The sequence below is a fragment of the Gopherus evgoodei genome, chromosome 6 (genome assembly GCF_007399415.2).
Source record: "Gopherus evgoodei ecotype Sinaloan lineage chromosome 6, rGopEvg1_v1.p, whole genome shotgun sequence".
NCBI classification, from domain to species: Eukaryota; Metazoa; Chordata; order Testudines; family Testudinidae; genus Gopherus; species Gopherus evgoodei.
This window is the reverse complement of record NC_044327.1, coordinates 50,042,107-50,064,617: the sequence shown is the minus strand read 5'-3', so window position 1 is coordinate 50,064,617 and position 22,511 is coordinate 50,042,107. Positions and strand designations below refer to the sequence as shown.

The window sequence follows — 22,511 nt, the reverse complement described above, 5'->3', positions numbered from 1 at the left end:
GGCACTTCGGCGGCGGGTCCCTGAACGGAAGGGCTCCCCGCTGCCGAATTGCCGCCGAAGACCGGGTTGCACTTCGGCGGAAGGTCCCGCTTCGGCTGTAATGCGATGGCGGGGGGTCCTTCCGCCCGGAGCAGAAGGACTCCCCTGCCAGCAAAGACCGGGAGCAGAAGAAGCTCCAGGGCCTGGCTCTGCAAGAGTTTTCTGGGGCCCCCAAGCGAGTGAAGGACCCCGCTCCAGGGGCCCTGAAAAACTCTCGTGGGGGCCCCTGCGGAGCCCAGGGCTTGGGGCAAATTGCCCCTCTTGCCCTCCCCCCGGGCGTCCCTGCTCTCAGAACAGGAGGCTAAACTGTTCTGAAAGAAGCCCCCAGGGACAACAGAGACTATGGGAGTTCTCTCACCAACCTCCTTGCTGGCCTATGATGAAAAAGACTCAGTAGACTGTAACCCTGGCCCTAGAGAGAGAAGGGCTACATGGAGGGTCACAGTGAGCCACTGAGGCTAGCATAAACTGCGTAGAAGTGCAGGACCCACAGGGGCAAGGTCAGAGCTCTGCCACTATATATATATATATATATATATATATATATATATATATATATATATATATATATATATATGTGTGTGTATATATCTTCCTACTATACTTTCCACTCCATGCATCTGATGAACTGGAGTTTAGACTATAAAAGCTTATGCCCAAATGAATTTGTTAGTCTCTAACGTTCCACAAGTACTCCTCGTTGCTTTGTTTTGTTTTGTTTTTAATGAAAAGCAGTATAATTGAGCGGTAAAGCTTTTGGCATGTCTTGTTAACTGTTCTTTTTGTTTCAGTTTTAAATATCTTGATGTGTTTTTTTGGCTCTGATTTTTACCTGACTCATGCACTAACAGTTCTCAGGGGAGGAAAGGGCTAGTGTTTTTAGGACTTTGGGAAGAAGGGCATTTTAATTAGAGTCAGTGTGTTTTGAGTCCCCTTTGCAAATTTGTTCTCTTCTAAGGAATGGTCTGGCCTTATATTGGGACCTTAATGCAATATTTGTCTATTTGAAAATCAACTTAGAATTTGTATTTAAATAATGCTAATAAATTTTGCATTTATGGAGCAGTATCTTTTAACCCTCATGGTCCTGAAGAACAGATCAATCAGTGCTTCAGTACATCAATATCTCATCCACAATGTTGCACACTGAAACTTACTTTACTGGAAAAAGTAATTTTGGGTATGACTTGTACCTTTTGTGTTTTAGAAAATGATTTTTAACTTCCATCTGGGCAGACAACAAAGATGGGCAGAAGGAATGTCCGTGTTAACACTTTGCTGTAATCTTGCACTGACTGGGTTTCTACACTTCTGCCACATTCTTTAAAAGATGCATATTTTGACTTTTATTGAGGTTGCTCACAATTCTCATGATACAACCCTGTTTTCAGTTGTTTGTGACTTTGTCAAACTTTGATCATTCAGGCTGAAATTTTTCAGGCCAGGAATTTGCCTCAGGAGGAAAATTGTGGCTAAGGAAGGATTTTTCAGCCAAAACAGTTCAGTAGTTTCCAGTAACTAGGCAAGAGTAAAATGTGTTACTTTGTCCACAATAAAAAATTCTGGTGACCTTTATTTGAAAAGCTCTAGCATCCCCGTGCTTTGAAACATAGACTTAAAATTTGACGGGGGGGTTGGCCATTGTGTGAAGGATGTGCTTTTAGCTGTCCCTATGAAAATCCACCAGAATTTAGCCAAGTTTATAAGACTTTGAAAAATTTCAGTTCACTCATGTTCAGTAGATATTACTTCAGTTTTAGAAGATTCTATCCATGCTGGGCATGCTCTGTCCCAGGGCTGAGTACGGTTTTGCTGCAGTTTTAGCTTTGGGCTGCAACAGGCCATTCTGGGTCTGGCTCCAGACACCTGAGTTGAGATCAGGGAGTCAATATTTCCTGTACTTTCAGTGACACACATCCCCTCCAGGCCCAGGCAGTGTGGAGGTGATTTGGAGGGTAGGAGAGGGAGAGGGAAGTAGATTGGGACAAGGAGCCTGAAATAAATATACTTTAGAATTTGTTCTTTCCAGCTAAAAGCAGGGCCGGCACAACCCATTAGGCGACCTAGGCAGTCGCCTAGGGCGCTAACATTTGGGCGGCGACGACCGCAGTGGCCGGACCTTCCGTCGCCTCTGTCGGGTGGCATTTCAGGGGCGGGACCTGCTGCCGCCTCTGTCAAGGGCGGCATTTGGGGGGCAGGACCTTTTGCCACCTAAGGCAGCAAAGAAGCAGGCAGCATTCCTGGCTAAAAGCGTTGCAAAACAGCTGGAAAATCTTATTTTCAAAACTAACCATTTAGAGTGGTGTAAAGGAGAATGTGTTTCACTTTTAGATTATTTTTATCAGAAACCTAATTTTAAATTAAGAGCACATGGCTCAAGTATCCCTTGAAGTAACAAATCAGGCATTTACATACTTTATTCAAAACTTAACAACTCATTTTTGCTAGGTGCATGCCTTCCAGAAACCATCTTAGAAAAAATTGAAATCTTAATGGAACACTTAATTTGCTCATAGCACTTAAACTTCTGGAGTTTGGGTTCTGGTCCAGTCAGCAAACTAATTGGCACATTCAATAGCAGTTACCTCTGTTAGTAACTACAAATACGATTCAAAGGGACAAGAATTTAGGAAGGGTCTCATACTGAAAATAGTAGTAGTTCTCCTGTGTTTGTTATAGAGTGTTTCTGTCTTCTACTGTGAAAGTGAGATTATAAAGCATGAAGCTGCAAATGGTTTAGATATTTAAAGTTGCTGACTCTCATTACTTATTACTGACTTAATAGGTTAGCTCTAATGAGCCTGTTCACTAGCTGTTTCTTCATACTCAATGTTCTGAACTGACAATTAATTTGAAATTCCACTAGGATGCGGAAGGGAAAGCGGGAAGCTTTATTTTTATGGAGGGAGACTCATGATGAATTGCCTCCACTTCAAAATAAAGAGGATGAGAAGTGTAAACCAGAATGTTCCTTTTTAAAAATCTCATTCTATGGTCACAACAAATCCATGGCATACAGTGATAGCAAATGTCTCCTAGGCAATCAAAACATAATGGAAATGGAGATGTACTGATCATTCAAATTTAAGATGTTCCTGTGGTCCTCATATGGAAATGTATCCTATTTGCTATGCTTCAGTTAACCAACATATTTCAGGGATAGCAATCTGTCTAAATTGTCAAACACTGAAACCCAAAATTTATCTGTTTTGAATATTTTGTTGCATGTTTTTATTTCACAAACCTCAGTAATTAAAAAAAAAATGGAACTAAGCATCCACTACCGAAAACAGACTTTATTTTTCTGGTTTTTAAAATACCTAAGTTTGTAATATTTAGTAGAGGAGATGTTTCACTTATTTTCTTTCATTAACTAAAGCAATGGTACACCTTGCAAGAAATAAAAATAAAATTATTGTTGCCAATTCAAGCTTTTTTTAAAAAAGAACTGTTTTCTCCCTTTACCTATAAAATAAAGTACACGTGCAGGTTTTCTTTTTGTTTTTCCAAAATTGCTGTATTTAAATTCTTCTTATAAAAAGTTATCTCAAGTAGCTGGCAACCTAAAGTCCTATTCGCAAGATGAGCTCTCTCTCTAGAAACAATAATTCTTGGGTTTTACTACAGTTCACAGCCAAAGTACAACAAGGTATTAGATTTTAAATTCCCTCTGAGGTATAATAATAACCTATCCATGATATATACAAGGAATTTTAGATGGCATAATACCCTGACGCATAAGGGTATCACAACACAGAGTTCTTAGGGGATTTTTTAAAAAAACAGTTTCACTTAAAGTATAAAAGATTGAAAGCACTCAAATAGTTGGATGGATAGATACATTACTAAGTTTTTTTTATCCTGAAAACACTTAAGCATTTGAGTGAGTTTGCTCTTGTGAGTATTTCCATGGAATTCAATGGGGCTACCCACGTAAGTAAATTTACTCACATCCATAAGTGTTTGTAGGGTAAGGCTCTAAAATGAACAGTAGGTCAATAACACTTCTGTTTACTTCTATATGCAGTATGGATATTGTTATCCTTTTTTGTTTTCTTCTAGGCTTTTTCAGGAAACACAAATGCAGACAATGTTGTGCACAATAAGCTTCAACATTCCATCAAAGCAAGATTTCTTCGTTTTGTCCCCTTGGACTGGAATACCAATGGTAGAATTGGAATGCGTATTGAGGTTTACGGCTGCACATATAGTAAGTATTTGTGAATCATCTGAATGAAATGACTATCAATCATTGCCTTTTTTTTACCTAAGCTGCAAATGGAGGTAGATTTGTCAGCTTAATTATCTGAAGGTTATTGATTTTAATATTTTTATGCATAGATGTTATCTATTTCTGCATCATCTAGCAATGTTTTCCTTACTATCCAGCTCTTTACATCCTAAGCTCAATAGTATCAAGTAGATGGATGTAATTCAATTATGCCAGTTCACTCCAAACTCCTATTTTCTGTTGTTACATACTTCCCTTATAAATGTAGCTCTCTCTTCACTAATTGGGACTCATAAGTCCCCTAGAAGATTATTGATCTTGGCTACACAGAAAGCATTTTCTCTGCAGAAATTTTGGACTCTGTCATAAATCAATAATGCTTCAAGGTCATTGCTTATATTAAGGGTACATTTATAAATAGTTTGTGCAGCATTATTATGTGATTAATAGAAGTTACAAGTATGTTGCAGATATCAGTAGTGTGCGTTATAGTTGGTTATAAGCCACCTGTTAGACACTGTAACTTTTCCTTGATTTTGTCTTCCCTTAGTTTTTTGTGTTACTTTTCTCTGCTGGTTCTCCTTCTTTGTCTCTGGCCTTTTCTTCAATGGGTCTTGTGACAGGTTGTCCTTTTTTCTCTCCCATTATTCATGAATAAAGCACAGGACTCTATCCCTGTTAGCATCCTCTTCTTACTTTTCAGTTCCATTTCATCTAAAACCAAGTAGTCACCTCAATTAAATATACATTTGAAATATTGTGTTACTTATCAAGATGATGTCAACATTTAGATGGAAATTCTCCAGTTCTGTTGACAATTTCTAATTGGCCAGCATCTCAAAATAGGTAGAAATTTTAGTTGAATTCCACGTCACATAACTATGGCATTGTTCTGGTATTAAAAGAGGTTTTTTTTTTTTTTTCCCTTATGGGCTGGGATTAGGGAGAAGCAGCGCTGCCGAGAGGATTCAGGGGGCCTGGGGCAAAGCACTTTCGGGGGCCTCTTTTCATAAAAAAAAAAAGTTGCAATATTATAGAATACTATATTCTCATGGGGGGCCTTGTGGGGCCTGGGGCAAATTGCCCCATTTGCTCCCCCCTCTGGGTGGCCCTGGGGAGAAGTGTAAATAGTGTGTACAATGGCAATATATAAGTTCTTTCTCATTTTGACCAGCGGGCTATGTACCATCATTTCAAGAGACTAAAGGGCAAGGGACTGGATCCCTAGGTACAGGGAGGTCACGCTGCCCAAATTACTAAAATGTCCCCAATCCTCCATGTAGGTCAAGGAGGGACGCAACTTTAATTACAGGGAGGTCACACAGGTCAAGGCAGCAAAGGCCTCAATATGTCCCATAAAAGAGAGAAACTCGTGACACACACCCTAATTACGATGTTGTCATACTGACTGGACTGCCAACAGAGACCTGAGCCCTCATTACAGGGAGGTTTCACTGCTCAGTATTCCCAACAGCTCAATATCCCCCATAAACCACGGCCATGTGACTTGCACCCTCATTATAGGGTAGTCCCCTTCACTAGGAAGCCACAAGAGCATAATATCAAGAGGCCAAAAGGGCTGACCTGAGCCCTCATTACAGGGCGGTCAAACGGCTCAAAGATATGTCTCTCACCTAAGCAAGAGGATGGCAACTTTTACCCTAATCACACAGAGTTACTTGGACTAGCTGAACAAAAAAGCATAACTGCAACTGACAAAAGGGGAAAGACCTGAACTTTGGCTACAGAGTGGTCACATGGGCCGTGGAATGAAACTGGCTCTAAAGCCCGTATCAACAAGAGAGATGCGACCTACGCCCTAGTTACAGGGGGTTCACGCTAGCTAGACTGCCAACGGCCCACAAAACCAAAAGGGCAAGATGCTGGAGACCTGAACTCAACTTACAAGACAGTCACAGTGCCAATGGCACAAAGATAGCCCTAATCTCTTCTAAATGAAAGGGATTCAACCTGCACCTGAATTACAGGGTGGTCCATTAGCATTATCTGGCTACAGGGGCCTAATGCCAAGAGCCTGAATGACAGAAACCTTACTTAAATTACAGGGAGGCCACACAGCTCAAGGTACCAAAGCCTTCAATCTGTACCATAAAAGAGAAAGGCTTATGATGCGAACCCTCGTTAGAGGGTTATCATGCTGACTAGACTGCCAACAGGGCATAAGGCCAAAAGGGACAGAGGGAAGGGCCCTTACCCTGAATTCAGGGAGGTCACACTGCTCAAGGTTCCAAGGAGCTCAGTATCCCCCATAAGCAACAGGGCTGTGACTTTAACCTTCATTACAGGGAAGTCACTCTCACTAGCTAGCTCAAGGAGCAGAATGCCGGGAGCCCAAAAGAGCACAGACCTGAACCCTAATTACAGGGAGGTCACACTGCTCAAGGTATTAAAAGGCTTACTAGTCTCATGTAACCTGAGCCTTTGCTATGGACTCTTTCCTTCTCCTCTACCTTCAGTGACTTGCTTTCTTTCCTCCTATTTGCTTGCTGTTTCTTCAAGGCTTCCTTCTTCTTGTCCATTTCTCTTCCTTGGAGGGCCTGGGAACAGAGAGACAGAGTGAGAGAGAGCGCCTTAGGACATAGCTCAGCAGACTCCATGCCCCAACTCAAACTGAGCACAGACTAGCGAGGGGGCCTTGTTTTCCCCGAGTCTGTGGACAGCCTGCAATTTTAGTTCCAAGAGAGTTCCACACTGTCCTCATATTCTTCACTGGGATTTCATTGCCTTCTAAGCATCCCCTGGGTCATCACACTACCAAATAAATCCTATTTCTTAAAATAAAATATAAAAGCATATAATATATAAGAATTAATATTGTAACAGGGCCTGTAGGACTCAGGCTTGTAAGACATTTAGCTTAGCCAAATTAGGATTTAGGATAAAGAAGCTAACAAAATTTAGGATAAGTAAATTAATAAACCTGCTGACTTTGTATCTATGTTAAAGATATGCTGATGTTTTGAAAATATCAGTGAGTGTTCAATAATAATATCTATGAGAGATCAGTAGACACCGCAAGATGACTGTTGTTAGCTGGGATGAAATGTTAGACTTCCTTATCTATTACTGTGATGGTAATGTGACATAAATATTTCACGAGGAGGGTGGTGAAACACTGGAATGGGTTACCTAGGGAGATGGTGGAATCTCCATCCTTAGAGGTTTTTAAGTCCTGGCTTGGCAAAGCCCTGGCTGGGATGATTTAGTTGGTGTTGGTCCTGCTTTGAGCAGGGGGTTGGACTAGATGACCTCCTGGGGTCTCTTCCAACCCTAATCTTCTATGATTCTATGAAATGTTAATAAATAAAAGGAAAATAACAAAGGAAAAATAGGGCACTCCAAAAGTAGTGAGGTGTAGGTGTTCAAACAAGGAAAAGGAGTTGAACTCCATTTGGTGTATGCATAACACATTACAACAGCTGTATCCTGGCTTGCATGCCATGGTGGGGGAGACACCGTGATGACAACCACAGGTGGTGCTGATGATGGTGTGGATGATGACAAACACTTCAGGTTTTTCTGCAAGCCATGCTGTAAATAATGCAAATACTATGTGTATTATATTGCTCTCTCTCTCCTTTAACAGATTGCAGTGTGTGTATTATTTGGTTGGCTAATAAAAGTAAATATTGTAGAAAGATCACTATAGTCTGTTGTGCACCATGAGTAGAGATAAGATTATGTCATGGAGGTCAGAGAAGTCACAGATTCTGTGATTTTCAGAGACCTGCATGACATTTTCTGCTTGAGCCCCAAGGCGACGGGGCCAGAGCTGTCAGCTGGTGGTGGCCCTGATGCTGGGAGCCACTATAAGCAGCAAGGGGACCAGGAGCTCTCAGCCAACATAGGCATAGGATTGACAGGTGTCCAGTTTGACAGGCATAGGGTTGACAGGTGTCCAGAACGTCTGGTCGAAAAGAGACCCTGGCAGCTCCAGCCATTAAAAGTCTGATCCGCAGTACAGCGGGACTAAGGCAGGCTCTGCGTGGCTCCCAGAAGTGGAGGCATGTCCCCCATGCAGTCCTACACATAGGGACAGGCACAGGGCTCTGCACACTGCTCCCGCCTCAAGCGCAGGTTCTGCAGCTCCCATTTACTGGGAACCGTGGCCAATGGGAGCTGCAGGGGCAGCACCTGCAGACGGGGCAGCCAGCAGAGGATTTGGGAGTGGGGAAATGCCACTGCTTCTGGGATATGCTTGAGATAAGCACTGCCCAGAGTCTGCACCCCTGACCGCCTCCCATGCTCCAATCCCCTTCCCCAGCCCTGATCCCCCTCTTGCCGGCTGAACTCCTCAGTCCCAACCTGGAGCACTCTCCTCACCTCCAGCCCCACACCATAGCCCACAGCCCAGCTGGAGCCCTCACCTCCCTCTCCCATGACCTGCTACAGCCCTGATCCCACTTCCACCTTCCGAACCCCTCGGTCCCAGCCCATAGCCCCCTCCTGCACCCCAAATCCTCATCCCTGGTCCCACCCCAGAGCCTGCACCCCCAGCTGGAGACATCAGCCCCGCACGCCAACCTCCTGCCCCAGCCAAAAGCCCCCTCCCACACTCTGAACCTCTCAGCCCCAGCCTGGAGCCCCCTCCTTCACCCCAAATCCCTCATCCTTGGCCCCAGCCCAGAGCCTGTATCCCCTCACACACGCCAACCCCCTGCCTCAGCCCAGAGCCCCCTCCCATACTCTGAATCCCTCACCTCCCAGCCCAAAGGCCCCTCTGTTACCCTGGATTTTCAGAACCCCCAACAAAGGCAACTTAACTATTTTACTTCAGGTGGGGTAAGGAATAAATTAACTACAGCACTTCCATCGATAAGATTTGTGCAAGGAAGTGTGCTTTTTTTAAAACTGCAGTTTATTAAATTTAAGCACCCATAAACATAAGCAGTAGGTTTAGAACATCCCAGATATTTACCTAATATCTGGAAAGATATTGAGTAATTAACAGTAGGTTTGCAGTGGCCAATTGCTCACCCATGGGGGAGAAAAGGTATTGGGAAAAACTTTTTTTTAATGGTTTCATAGAACTGCTTTAGCTATTTTTAATAACTATTTTTATAAAATACATAGGTTACAATAACCCCTACTGTATTATTATATTTTAAAATTTTCATTTAAAAAAATATTAGAGCTGTTTAGACTTAAGGTTTTTTAACCATTAAGGTTTTTAGTTTGTTGTTTACTTGTTTCTCCCATCCTTGCATTCTGATTAGCAGAAACTGCTTGCTAGATCTAACCAGGCTTCTGAAAGCCTGTCTCCAAATTAACCCTTAACTATGTGGTGTTTTATTTTATTAATTTAGGGTGGCTGAATGCACTTAATATGGTTGCAATTAGCTTGATCATATTCTAGGGTATACACACCCCTCAAATCCAGGGCAACGCCTCCTGCATCTCTGGCCCCACCTCAGAGCCCACACTCCAAGCCGGACCTCTCACTCCCTCCTGCACCCTAACCCCCTGAGCGAGCCCAGTGAAAATGAGTGAGTGAGTGATGGTGAGGAGAGCGAGTGACAGAGGGAGGGGTGATGGAGAGGGGCATGGGCAGGGCCTTGGAGGAGGGGTGGGAAAGGGGTGGGGCAGGGGTGTTCGGTTTTGTGTGAGTAGAAAGTTGGCAACCCTAGGCATGCAGCAGGGGGACCCTGGAGCTCCGAGGTACTGTGGGCAGTAGGAGAATCCAGAGTTCCCAGCTGCTACAGGCACCTGGAGCTCCCAGCCCCTGGGATGGTGGGGATCCAGAGCCGTCAGCCACTGCAGGGGGCAGGGATTCCAGAGCTCTGAGCCTCTGGCGCTGCAGTGGGGGCCAGAGTTGTCAGCCACGATGGTGGCAGGGGCCCCAGAACTATCAGCCACCATGGCTTCCATGAAATTTTGTTTATTGCCAATGACCTGTCCCTGACTTTTACTAAAAATAACTAACAAAATGTTAACTTTAACTGTGGGGTTGGATCTCCCATTCTATAGCAGCTTGGGCATGAGGAGACACCCGGTAGGGTGGGGTTCTAATTGGGTGAGCATTACCTGTGTCAATGGAGTGGTATGCCCAGTCAGTCCGTCCTGGGGTGGCTGAGAACAATGGGGCGAAGCTAGTGCACAGCTCCTTGATTTGTCGCCGCTGCAGACGTTCCAGGGTGGTTGGGAGGTTCACCTCTTCCACACCTCCGTCTTTTTTCCCTTCATAGTAGACACCTTCAGGCCACTCAGCATCATCTCCCTGGACTGTAAACTGACAAACCTGTAAGTCTCTGGAATAGAAAAGCTTGAGAGAATTAACATGGCACACTCTGGGCTTTAGTGAGGAATTGGGAAATGCTATGAGGTAGTTCACCGTTCCCAGGCACTCTTGGACTGTGAACGGCCCTTCCCATGATGCTTCCATCTTATGGGCCTGTTGCACCTTCAAGACCATAACCTGGTCTCCTACCTTGAAGGAACGCTCTCTGGTATGTTTGTCATACCAGGCCTTTTGCTCTTCCTGAGCATCCTTTAGGTTTTCTTTAGCAAGGGCTAAAGAGTGTCGGAGGGTGCCTTGTAGGTTGCTTAAAAAGTCTAGAATGTTAGTTCCTGGAGAAGGCGTAAACCCTTCCCATTGCTGCTTCACCAACTGTAATGGCCCCTTAACCTCGTGATCATACACAAGTTCAAATGGTGAAAACCCTAAACTGGGATGTGGTACAGCCCTGTAGGCAAACAGCAACTGCTGCAACACTAGGTCCCAATTATTGGAGTGTTCTTTGACAAATTTACGTATCATGGCCCCCAAAGTTCCATTAAACCTTTCCACCAGGCCATTGGTTTGATGGTGGTACGGGGTGGCAACCAAGTGGTTCACCCCATGAGTTTCCCACAGTTCTTTCATGGTCCCTGCCAGGAAATTAGATCCTGAATCTGTAAGGATGTCGGAGGGCCAACCTACCCTGGCAAAAATGTCTGTTAGGGCCAGGCACACAGTGTTAGCCCTGGTGTTGCCTAGAGCTACGGCTTCCAGCCATCGGGTAGCAAAGTCCACGAAAGTCAGTACGTACTGCTTTCCTCTGGGCATCTTTTTTGGGAAAAGACCCAGAATATCTACAGCTACTCGCTGAAATGGGACCTCAATTATGGGGAGTGGCTGGAGAGGGGCCTTGACCTGGTCTTGGGGTTTTCCCACTTTTTGGCATACCTCACAAGACCGGACATACTTGGCAACATCCTTGCCCATCCCCTCCCAGTGGAAGGACTTCCCAAACCGGTCCTTGGTTCTGTTCACCCCAGCATGGCCACTGGGATGATCATGGGCTAAGCTTAAGAGCTTCCCCCGGTACTTAGTTGGAACCACCAACTGTTTTTGCGGCTGCCATTCTTCCCGGTGTCCACCAGAAAGAATCTCCTTGTATAAAAGTCCTTGGTCTATAATAAACCGGGATCGGTGAGAAGAGCTGAGAGGCAGTGAGGTGCTCCGTGCTGCCGCACATGCTTTCTGAAGTATCAGAGGGTAGCCGTGTTAGTCTGGATCTGTAGTCTGGATTTCAGACATGCATCTGAGGAAGTGGGTATTCACCCACGAAAGCTCATGCTCCAAAACGTCTGTTAGTCTATAAGGTGCCACAGGATGCTTTCTGAAGGCTGTCATCTGCCTCCTGCTCAGTCTGGAACTGTTCCCTTGAGGCTGGGGTCACCAGTTCTTCCTCAGACTGTGGACTTGGGCTTGGTCCCTCTGGAAGCGATGTAGATGATGGGGTTGTTTCCGTTGCTGGTGAACCGCTCTCCGCTGGTGCACCTGAGGGTATTTCAGGCTCTGGCTGAGCCTTTTGGGTATGGCTGTCTGTTGCTTCTACCAGTTCTGGCTCGCTGGCGCCCTCTGGTGTTGAATTTGAAGGTGTGGTTGCACTTGCTGGTGCTGGTTGCTGTTCCAGTTCCGGGCCTGGGACTGGAGGTGCTGTGGCTGTTTCAGTGGTTGGCATGGAATCTGGGTCCACTACCTCTGTCTGGGTCTCTGGTAACACAGATGGGGTGCCTGTGGACGGCTCAGGAACAGGAATGGGTCTGGAAGCTTGTCTGGTTTGGCTGCATGTATCCATTCCCACTCTTTTGGCCCGCTTCACCTGGTTGGCCAAGTCTTCCCCCAGTAGCATGGGGATGGAATAATTGTCATAGACTGCAAAAGTCCACATTCCTGACCAGCCTTTGTACTGGACAGGCAGTTTAGCTGTAGGCAAGTCTACAGCTTGTGACATGAAGGGGTAAATTGTCACTTGGGCCTTTGGGTTGATGAATTTGGGGTCTACGAAGGATTGGTGGATAGCTGACACTTGTGCCCCCGTGTCTCTGCCCCAGGAGCTCCCCCTCTAAGACCAAAAGACAACAGGTGGCTCCAGGGAGAGCAGTGAGACAACGCTGGTCAGCAGGATGAGCCAAGGGGCCAGCTCCCCCACTGCCTAGCTGATGGAACCTTCTTTCCGCCCACTCTTAAAATTTCCCTTCGCTCCAAGAGTATTTGAGAGGCATCTGGGCCTGGGGATCTTTGGTGTGATGGTGGTGTAATGACTTGCACCCAGCTGGGGTTCTTTGGGCAGTTGGCCTTGATATGTCCCAGTTCATTACATTTAAAGCATCTTCCATCTGACTGGTCACTGGGTCGAGGTGAGTTACTGGAGACTGGTGAGGTGGAAGAATAGTGTGTCTGTGGCTTTCCTTGGGTTGTAGGTGGGGTCTTTGGTTGTCCTCGGTTGTAGGGTTTATGGTCGGTGTGCCCTCTGGGGTATTCGTTCCCCTTGACAGTAGCTTTCTTGCTTTCTGCCACTTCCATCCATCTGGCTCCAATTTCCCCCACCTCGGTGAGATTTTTGGGTTTTCCATTTTGTATGTACCGTGTTGTCCTCAGGAACACCATCCAAGAACTGCTCCATTTGTATGAGGAGGTGCAGTTCATCCAAGGATGTAACATTGTTTCCTGATATCCAGGCCTCATAATTTTTCCCAACGTAGTAGGCGTGTTTGGGAAATGACACATCTGGTTTCCACTTTTGGGTTCTGAAACGCTGACGGGCATGATCCGAGGTTATCCCCATTCTGTATCTGGCCTTGGTTTGAAAAAGTTTATAGTCATTCATTTTCTTCTTAGGCATTTCAGCTGCCACCTCTGCTAAAGGTCCACTGAGCTGTGGCCTCAATTCTACCATGTACTGGTCTTCAGGGATGCTGTACCCAACACAGGCTCTTTCAAAATTTTCCAAGAAGGCCTCAGTGTCATCACCTGCCTTGTAGGTGGGAAATTTCTTGGGATGTGGAACCATAATTGGTGAAGGGTTGTTAGGATTGGCTGGAGCATGCTGCCCAGCCTGTGCTAAGTCCAGTTCATGTTTTCTCTGTTTTTCCCTCTCTTCACTTTCTTTTTGTTGTTTTTCCATTTCTCGGCAGTGGGCCACCTCTTCTTCTTCTAGTTTTCTGTGGTGGGCTGCATTTTTGGCTTCTTGTTCTCTTTTATGGGCTGCCTGTTTGATCTGTTCTTCTCTTTCTTTCAGCTCTACCTCTTTTTCTCTTTGTTCCAGTTGTCACCTGTGGTCTGCTTCTTTGATTTGTCCTTCGGTCTCCATTTTTGTCTTGGAAGGCATGGTTCCTGGTTTTTTTGTGTTGGGGTGCCCTCCGGTGTTTATATTCTGAACTGCAGGTTCTCTGTTGCCTCCTGGGGTCTGCCTAGCAACAGTCCCTTTTTCCCTTTCTTCCTCTAGCTAATCTTTTTAAATGTAAAGTAAACCAGAAAAACCACTGTATTTGCATGTGTATTGCTGGATACTTGTCTCACAATGGGAGTGCTATTGAGTGACAAAAGACCCGTAATAGTTCCTTAAAGGTTCCTTGCTTAATATGCAAGCCAAAAACTGCAAGAGAGAGCAGAGAAAAAAAAATTCTCTCTGGTTCCTTTTAAAACCAAACCCTCTCTGCTTAAAAGCCCCTAGCAGAGAAAAGAAAAATATAATATTCCTACTGGCTTCTGGATTCTATCTATCCCACAACGCTGCACACCATGTCATAACATTTTTCCCAGATTTGGACCTTAGCGTCCAAAATAGGGGTGTTAGCATGAAAACCTCCAAGCTTAGTTACCAGCTTGGACCTGGTAAAGCTGCCACCACCAAAAAATTAGAGTGTTTTGGGGCACTCTGGTACCCCCAAAAACCTTCTCTGGGGACCCCAAGACCCAAATTCCTTGAGTCTTACAACAAAGGGGAATAAACCATTTCCCTTCCCCCTCCTCCTTCCAGGTGTTCCCTCCCTGGGTTCCTGGAGAGATACACAGAAGCAAGCTCCGTGAATCTAAACAGAGAGACTCCACCCTCCCTGTCTCCAGTCCTGGAAACCACAAGAACCGAGATAGCTAATCTCTCTTCCACCCCACCCTTCACCCAGAGGGAATGCAAAGTCAGGCTCGTAAATCTAACACACAGAGATTTTTCCCCCTGACTTCTTCCTCCCACCAATTCCCTGGTGAGTTGCAGACTCAATTCCCTGGAGCCCCCACTAAAGAAAAACTCCAACAGGTCTTAAAAAGAAAGATTTATATAAAAAGAGAGAAAAATACATAAAAATGGTCTCTCTCTATTAAGGTGACAAATACAGGGTCAATTGCTTAAAAGAAATATGAATAAACAGCCTTATTCAAAAAGAATACAATTCAAAACACTCCAGCAACTACATACATGTAAATACAAAAAAAAAAAACAATCTCTTTGTACTTACAACTGGGAAACAGAAGATTAGAAAGGCAGGAGACACAAAAAATCCCTCTCATAACCGAGAGAGTACAGGCACAAGACAAAGAACAAAGAACTCACACACAAACTTCCCTCCACCCAGATTTGAAAAAGTCTTGTTTCCTGACTGGTCCTCTGGTCAGGTGTTTCAGGTTACTCCTTTCCAGGTAAAAGAACATTAACCCTTAGCTATCTGTTTATGACACCCCCTTCTACTGATAACCTTGCTACTTTAGTTAATCTTGGGGCTGAACTCTCACAGATGAAAGTAGATGAGAACACTCACCTTGGGGTGCGTAATTAAAGTAACCCATAACTATAGATAAGGCTACAGTGTCTTGTGTAAAATGAGGTAACAGCTCCAAGCCAGGAGTTGCGACAATTAGATTCTATTTCTGGCTCTGCCACTGACTCACTTTTGTTACCTTGGCTTCTCTGTGCCTCAATTTACATGTCCATAAGTCTGTTTTAATACTGCTACCCTGCTTAACAGGGATATTATCAGGCTTAAATGATTAATTGGTCATCCCACAGAACTGCAAAGCACTATTATATATCATTTAATATTTTGTTGATTTTAATGTCTAGTTTAGAATTATTGCTCTGTTTCTTAAACCTAAATTTATTTTAAGTGAAATTACCTTTTTTATATGATGCGTGTATTGCAATTAACTTTCAGCCTTATGGGCAAGTAGTTATTGGAACATAAGAGTCTCATGCACAATATGTTTGGCGTTGAAACTTCGCTTTATAAATATAAAGAAATATAATTTATTTGAAATGTTATTAATATAAATAAGTTCTAATCAAGTATTACACAGCCTCTCCCAGCTCAGGAAAAAACAGGAGCAATGGGCAAATTACAAGGAACTGGGCAGTATTTGTCCTCTATACTCTGAAAAATGGGAGAATACATTAAAAAGAAAAACAATTGGCAGGATTTTTTTTTAAATCAGAGACAGTTACCTTAAAGCAAAAGAAAAGCTCAGTCTACACATGAAAAACAAGATTTATCCGCTGTGGTTGGGATTTTCCACTTGTTCTGTCACTTTAACACTGCTTTACAATCCTTGCTTTTAACATATGAATGCAATAGCTCCAATACCATTTAAAAAATGACAATGTAAAGCATTTTAAAAATAGTTTATAAGTAACATACTCGGTATTTACACAATATATGATTTTATGATGTGGGGTAAGAGTTTTATTAGTGCTCATTTGGGATGACCTGTACCTGCCTGACTATTGCAATGGCATCATTAATCATAATTAATTCAACTGTCTCAAACTCATGACAATAATTCTTTTACATCAAACCTTATAATCAAATATTCTCTTTCTGTATGCAGCAAAGTGCTGAACACTTCCACCTTCTATAGATTCTGAAATAATGCCCAAAATAATGTTTCCTCAGTCACTAAATTACATTGTATTTACATTCCCCAGTTACAGCCTTATTTTAATTCTCAATTCCCTTCTTATAGTTCCATTCCCACTCTGGAAATCATATATATTGTATTATGCAACATTCAATGTTAACATATACTATTTTTCATAGAATATTTACTTGTCAGTTAGATTTATATTTTCCAAAATTCTACAACCACATAAAATCTGGAGTGACGTGACCTATTCATTTTTTTGATTGGTACTGCTAGCTAATAACTGAGTTACAGGATGTTGTTCTGTCTTGATACTCTGGAGTCAGAGGGATACCTCAGTGGTTTGAGCATTAGCCTACTAAATCTAGGGTTATGAGTTCAATCCTTGAAGGGGGCCATTTAGGGATCTGGGGCAAAAATCAGTGCTTGGTCCTGCTAGGGAAGGCAGTGGGCTGGACTTGTCCCTTCCAATTTGATGAGCTAGGTGTATATCTCCATTTATTAATATAACCCTCCACGGTGGCAACTCATTCAAGATGGGCTGTTGGATTAATATGTGAAAACCATAGGCTAGATCCTCCACTGGTATAAGTCAGTATAGATCCATTTAAATCACTCTTTCAACCCTCACTGGCATGATTTTCACCTCCTAAAGCAATTGTGATTTATACACTGAATAGGAGTATGGTAATATGGGTGCTTTATGCACAGATATGCAGGCAAGATCCCTGCTTTGAAGAGTTAACCGTTAAAAAAGGTGAAATCTGTCCCTGTTGGGAGAGCCAGTGTAGGGTCTATACACCACTTAAGTCTCACTTTAGCCCTATAAGTGTAACATAGGTGTAGCATAAGCCTTGTGTGGGCCCTCTGCAGATGAGCAAATGTCACTTATGATGCCCAGTATAATGGTTCTTCATCTCTTCTTTTCAGAGGTACTCCAAAGCCTAGAGAGCACATGCAGCTCACAACATGAAACCATAGGATATTTAGTTGTTGAATTCTGTAGCATGGACGCTTACGCTTTTATGCAAAAAAATCACTTTTACTTATTTAAAGAGAACATCCCAAAGGCCCCCAGATTATGTTAGTAAGAAAAGTCTACTGACTAATCATGTTTCTATGTCTGTGCATATGTGTGGAGAAGTGGAAGTAGTTTCTTTTGTAAGATCTCATGTCTTTCTCTTCCATGCAGGTTTAATTTTGCTCAAAAATCTTGCTGTAGCCCAACTGATCCCCCTCTGTACAATTTCTACACTGGATTTCAGAGAAGGCCAGACACCCCTAAGTACATCTTCCATGTAAACATATGGAACAGCAATGATATTTTTGGGGAAACATATACATATCATATCACACATCATCGCTAGCACTAATTCTAAATTGTCTGGTGTATTATCTGTCATCTAAGTGACAGCTACCAAGTACTGATAGCGAGTATCCTCGATCTCTCTCATGCTGTGGTGGCTTCAGCTTATCAACTAACTGAAGTAAATGATCTGCAAAAAAGATATCCATATAAGTAAGGCAGTTGTTGTAAATTTTCCGCACAAGCTGTTTTAGAGCATAAGTTCTTTTGGACAGGGACTGTCATTTTCTCTATACTACCCACTACAAAGCGGCCCTGACCTGCTTGGCCTCTAATGGACTGCTGCAACACAAATAGCAATAATAAGTTATGAAATTATAGATTATTTTAATATTTATTATATTAATAAAAGAGTCCCTCCAAAATATTGTCTTCCATTTTCAGGGTTTTTTTTACCTGCTGTCTCTGCCAAATTCCTCCATTTCATTCTCCTTAAGTGTAACTGGCATTGGTTTTTTTTTCCCCTCAGAAGAAGAAAAAACGTATTTGCCAGCTGCAGATGAATACTCTTCCTCAGATATATTGACCTCATCTGCATCATGCTGTGATTGGGCAGCATATCCTCTGTATTTACAAAAAATAATGCCTCTCAGCTTCTGGCTGCTTGTTCTTCCTATTCAAAGTGTGCAATTAGATACATCTCTGCAGCAGTTTCCTGTGTTTTGTCACTAGCTGAAATGTCAGATTGTGAGGATGAAGCTATGCTGCCAGTTTCTGTGTTAGAATTGTCCCCTGGCAGCTGCATGGAGCCTAAATATGTCTCTTTGGCAGACTCCTTTTTTCCCTCAACTACTACCTCTCTTGCTCAGTCCATCTGCGGGTGACCAGTAAATGCAGCTACAAACAATTCATATTTCACACAACAGAAGGACAGATATGTTGAAATGTTTCCCTGACTTGTAGGCCATTATAGGGGTCCAGTCATCCCCTTCCTAAATGGGACCAGACACAAACATTTTTGTTAAAATTTCTAATGGGTTTATGACAATGGCTATGCTCTATAAAGACAGAAGTTAAGAAATGGACACTAGTAAATTCAAGAAATGTTCCTGGTAGACACATTAATTATGATGGGAGACGATGCTTGGCAGCAACATAATACCATGGGGACTGTGATCTCAAACCTCCAGGTCAGAGCCCTGGCACTACTACTGTTAAGTGATTGCTGCAAAGGGTTTGTGACAACCCCCTTTATAGTAGGGCTACACAAAACCTCTGGAACACTAAAGTAAGCTGGACAAAGGTCTGTCCACAATCTGTATAGCTAGGATAATATATACACTTGCAAGAACTCTGTGCAAATGTAATGACAAAAATATATTTTTAAATATGACCTATTATCTGTGATATTACAGTAACCTAATTTCTCCAGCTGTTTTGTTTCATGCAAGGCCTGATTCAAGTGGCAAACCTAGCTCCTCCTGACTCCATAAACTGTTCCCATCCTCTCTCTTTAAAAGAAACAGAGGCCTAGTGACTTGATCTTCATTTCCTTCTCTTTTACAGTGACAATTATCTAACCAGGAACAATGCATGTAACTAAAGTGATAACAATTAAGGAACACAGGCAGTGAATAGAGTTTGAAATTTATTTCTATGGAGTGTTCATTGGACAACTTCAAACAATGAACACATTTTCAAAACTCAAACCTGTTGTTTGCAACTAATACTTTGACTAGCTTTATCAAGTTGTAGGCCAAGCTGGATGAGCAAGCAACTCAGAGACGGGATTAGGAAAAAGCAGAAAGCTTACAGGGAGTGAAAGAAAGGCGGGATTAGCAAGGGAAGCTACCTTGGTGAGGTCAGAACATGTAGGGATAAAGTGAGGAAGGCTAAAAGCCGCATTGGACTGGACCTTGCAAAGGGAATCAAAACCAATAGTAAAAGGTTCTACAGTCACATAAATAAGAAGAAAACAAAGAAAGAAGAAGTGGGGCCGCTATACACTGAGGATGGAATGGAGGTTAAGGATAAGCTAGGCATGGCCCAATATCTAAATCAGTACTTTGCCTCAGTTTTTAATAAGACTAGTGACGAGTTTAGTGATGATGGAGGGATGATAAACGGGAATGTGGATATGGAGGTGGATATTACCGCAACTGAGGTAGAGGCCAGACTTGAACAGCTTAATGGGACAAAATCGGAGGGCCCGGACAATCTCCATCCGAGGATATTAAAGGAACTGGCGCATGAAATTGCGAGCCCGTTAGCGAGAATTTTTAAGCAATCGATAAACTCGGGGGTTGTGCCGTACGACTGGAGAATTGCTAACGTAGTTCCTATTTTTAAGAAAGGGAATAAAAGTGATCCGGGTAATTATAGGCCTGTTAGCTTGACGTCTGTAGTATGTAAGGTCTTGGAAAAAATTTTAAGGGAGAAAGTAGTTAAGGACATAGAGGTCAATGGTAATTGGGACGAATTGCAACATGGATTTACTAAAGGTAGATCGTGCCAAACCAATCTGATCACCTTCTTTGAGAAGGTGACGGATTACTTAGATAAAGGAAATGCGGTAGATCTAATTTACCTCGATTTCAGTAAGGCGTTTGACACGGTTCCACATGGGGAACTGTTAGTTAAATTGGAAAAGATGGGGATGAATATGAAAGTTGTAAGGTGGATAAGGAACTGGTTAAAGGGGAGACTCCAGCGGGTCGTATTGAAGGGTGAACCGTCAGGCTGGAAGGAGGTTACTAGTGGAGTCCCTCAAGGATCGGTTTTGGGACCGATCTTATTTAACCTTTTTATTACTGACCTTGGCACAAAGAGCGGGAATGTGCTAATAAAGTTTGCGGATGACACAAAGCTGGGGGGTATTGCTAACACGGAGAAGGACAGGGATACTATTCAGGAAGATCTGGACCACCTTGTAAACTGGAGTATTAGTAATAGGATGAAATACAATAGTGAAAAGTGCAAGGTCATGCACTTAGGGATTAATAATAAGAATTTTAGATATACGTTGGGGACGCATCAGTTGGAAGTGACAGAGGAGGAGAAGGACCTTGGGGTATTGGTTGATAGCAGGATGACTATGAGCCGCCAATGTGATACAGTTGTTAAAAAAGCAAATGCGATTTTAGGATGCATCAGGCGAGGTATTTCCAGCAAGGATAAGGAGGTGTTAGTACCGTTATATAAGGCGCTGGTGAGACCCCATCTGGAATATTGTGTGCAGTTCTGGTGTCCCATGTTCAAGAAGGATGAATTCAAACAGGAACAGGTCCAGAGACGGGCTACTAGGATGATCCAAGGAATGGAAAACCTGCCTTATGAAAGGAGACTCAAAGAGCTTGGCTTGTTTAGCCTGGCCAAAAGAAGGCTGCGGGGGGATATGCTTGCTCTATATAAATATATCAGGGGGGTTAACGTTAGGGAGGGAGAGGAATTATTTAAGTTTAGTACTAATGTAGGCACGAGGACGAATGGGTACAAACTGGATATTAGGAAGTTTAGACTTGAAATTAGACGAAGGTTTCTAACCATTAGGGGAGTGAAGTTCTGGAACAGCCTTCCGAGGGAAGTAGTGGGGGCAAAAGACTTTTCTGGCTTTAAGACTAAGCTTGATAAGTATATGGAGGGGATGTTATGATAGGATAGTTTAATTTGGGCAATCGATCTTGGATTATCATCAGATAAGTCTGCTCAATGGTCTGTGGGGAGATGTTGGATGGGATGGGAACTGAGTTACTGCGGAGAATTCCTTCTTGGGTGCTGGCTGGTGAGTCTTGCCCACATGCTCAGGGTTTAGCTGATCGCCATATTTGAGGTCAGGAAGGAATTTTCCTCCAGGGCGGATTGGCAGGGGCCCTGGAGGTTTTTCACCTTCCCCTGCAGCGTGGGGCATGGGTCGCTTGCTGGTGGATTCTCTGCAGCTTGAGGTCTTCAAACCAATTTTGAGGATTTCAATAACTCAGTCCTGGGTTAGGGGTTGTTATAAAAGTGGACGGGTAGGGTTCTGTGGCCTGCCTTGTGCAGGAGGTCAGATTAGATGATCATAATGGTCCCTTCTGACCTACGAGTCTATGAGTCTATGAGTCTAAAATCTTCTCTACTTTCTGGTTGAGACCCATTGAAAAATTTGATTCTGTGGTATGCAGGGAGCTGCAGCACTCTGTGATTTATGATGGCTCTGCTGTATTTTGAGACTTCTGTATCTTTGAGAGTATAGCTAAATAATGGACTAAATAATTCTGAAAACATGCCTGTGTTTTGACTTTATAAAATGATAATTAAAAGATTTGTGGTCCCAAAGTGAATCAGCCTTTCCATTTACCTTATAACATTTTTACTTGAAGGGCAGAAGAAGAAATCTACTGAGATTGATGTTCAGGTAGCAAATTCACCGAAATATGAGTTAATGACTGTAGTAAAGGGGAAAAAAGTAGTAACACTCTTTGTTAATTAGAATCATAAACTTCTACCCTCATGAGCAGAATGCATTTTGTCCTCTCTCTCTCTCTTCCTCTTCCGCCCCCTGTTCCTCACACTTTGGTGGGATTGCATTGATGGTAAAAATGGTAGATGCACAAGAATGTTAATAATGTCTATGATCAATAGTTACATTCTTTTCACAGTCTTCACTCATTCATATTAAAGGTTTTTTTCCCCAAGTAAGGACTGAGGAAACACTACAGCAGGCGTTTTTGGAGCATGAGCCTTCGTGGGTGAATACCACGAAGGCTCATGCTCCAAAAACATCTGTTAGTCTATAAGGTGCCACAGGAGTCTTTGCT

General features: G+C 43.2%; 1 protein-coding gene across 1 annotated transcript in view; it reads left to right on the top strand.

Moving 5' to 3' along the window:
* LOC115653793 (contactin-associated protein-like 4) overlaps positions 1-22,511 on the top strand; it is a 292,466-nt gene that overhangs the window by 174,081 nt on the left and 95,874 nt on the right. The window contains exon 4 of the mRNA XM_030567453.1: positions 4,102-4,249. Within this exon, the coding sequence (XP_030423313.1) occupies positions 4,102-4,249 (148 nt within the window). The remainder of the gene's footprint in view (positions 1-4,101; positions 4,250-22,511) is intronic.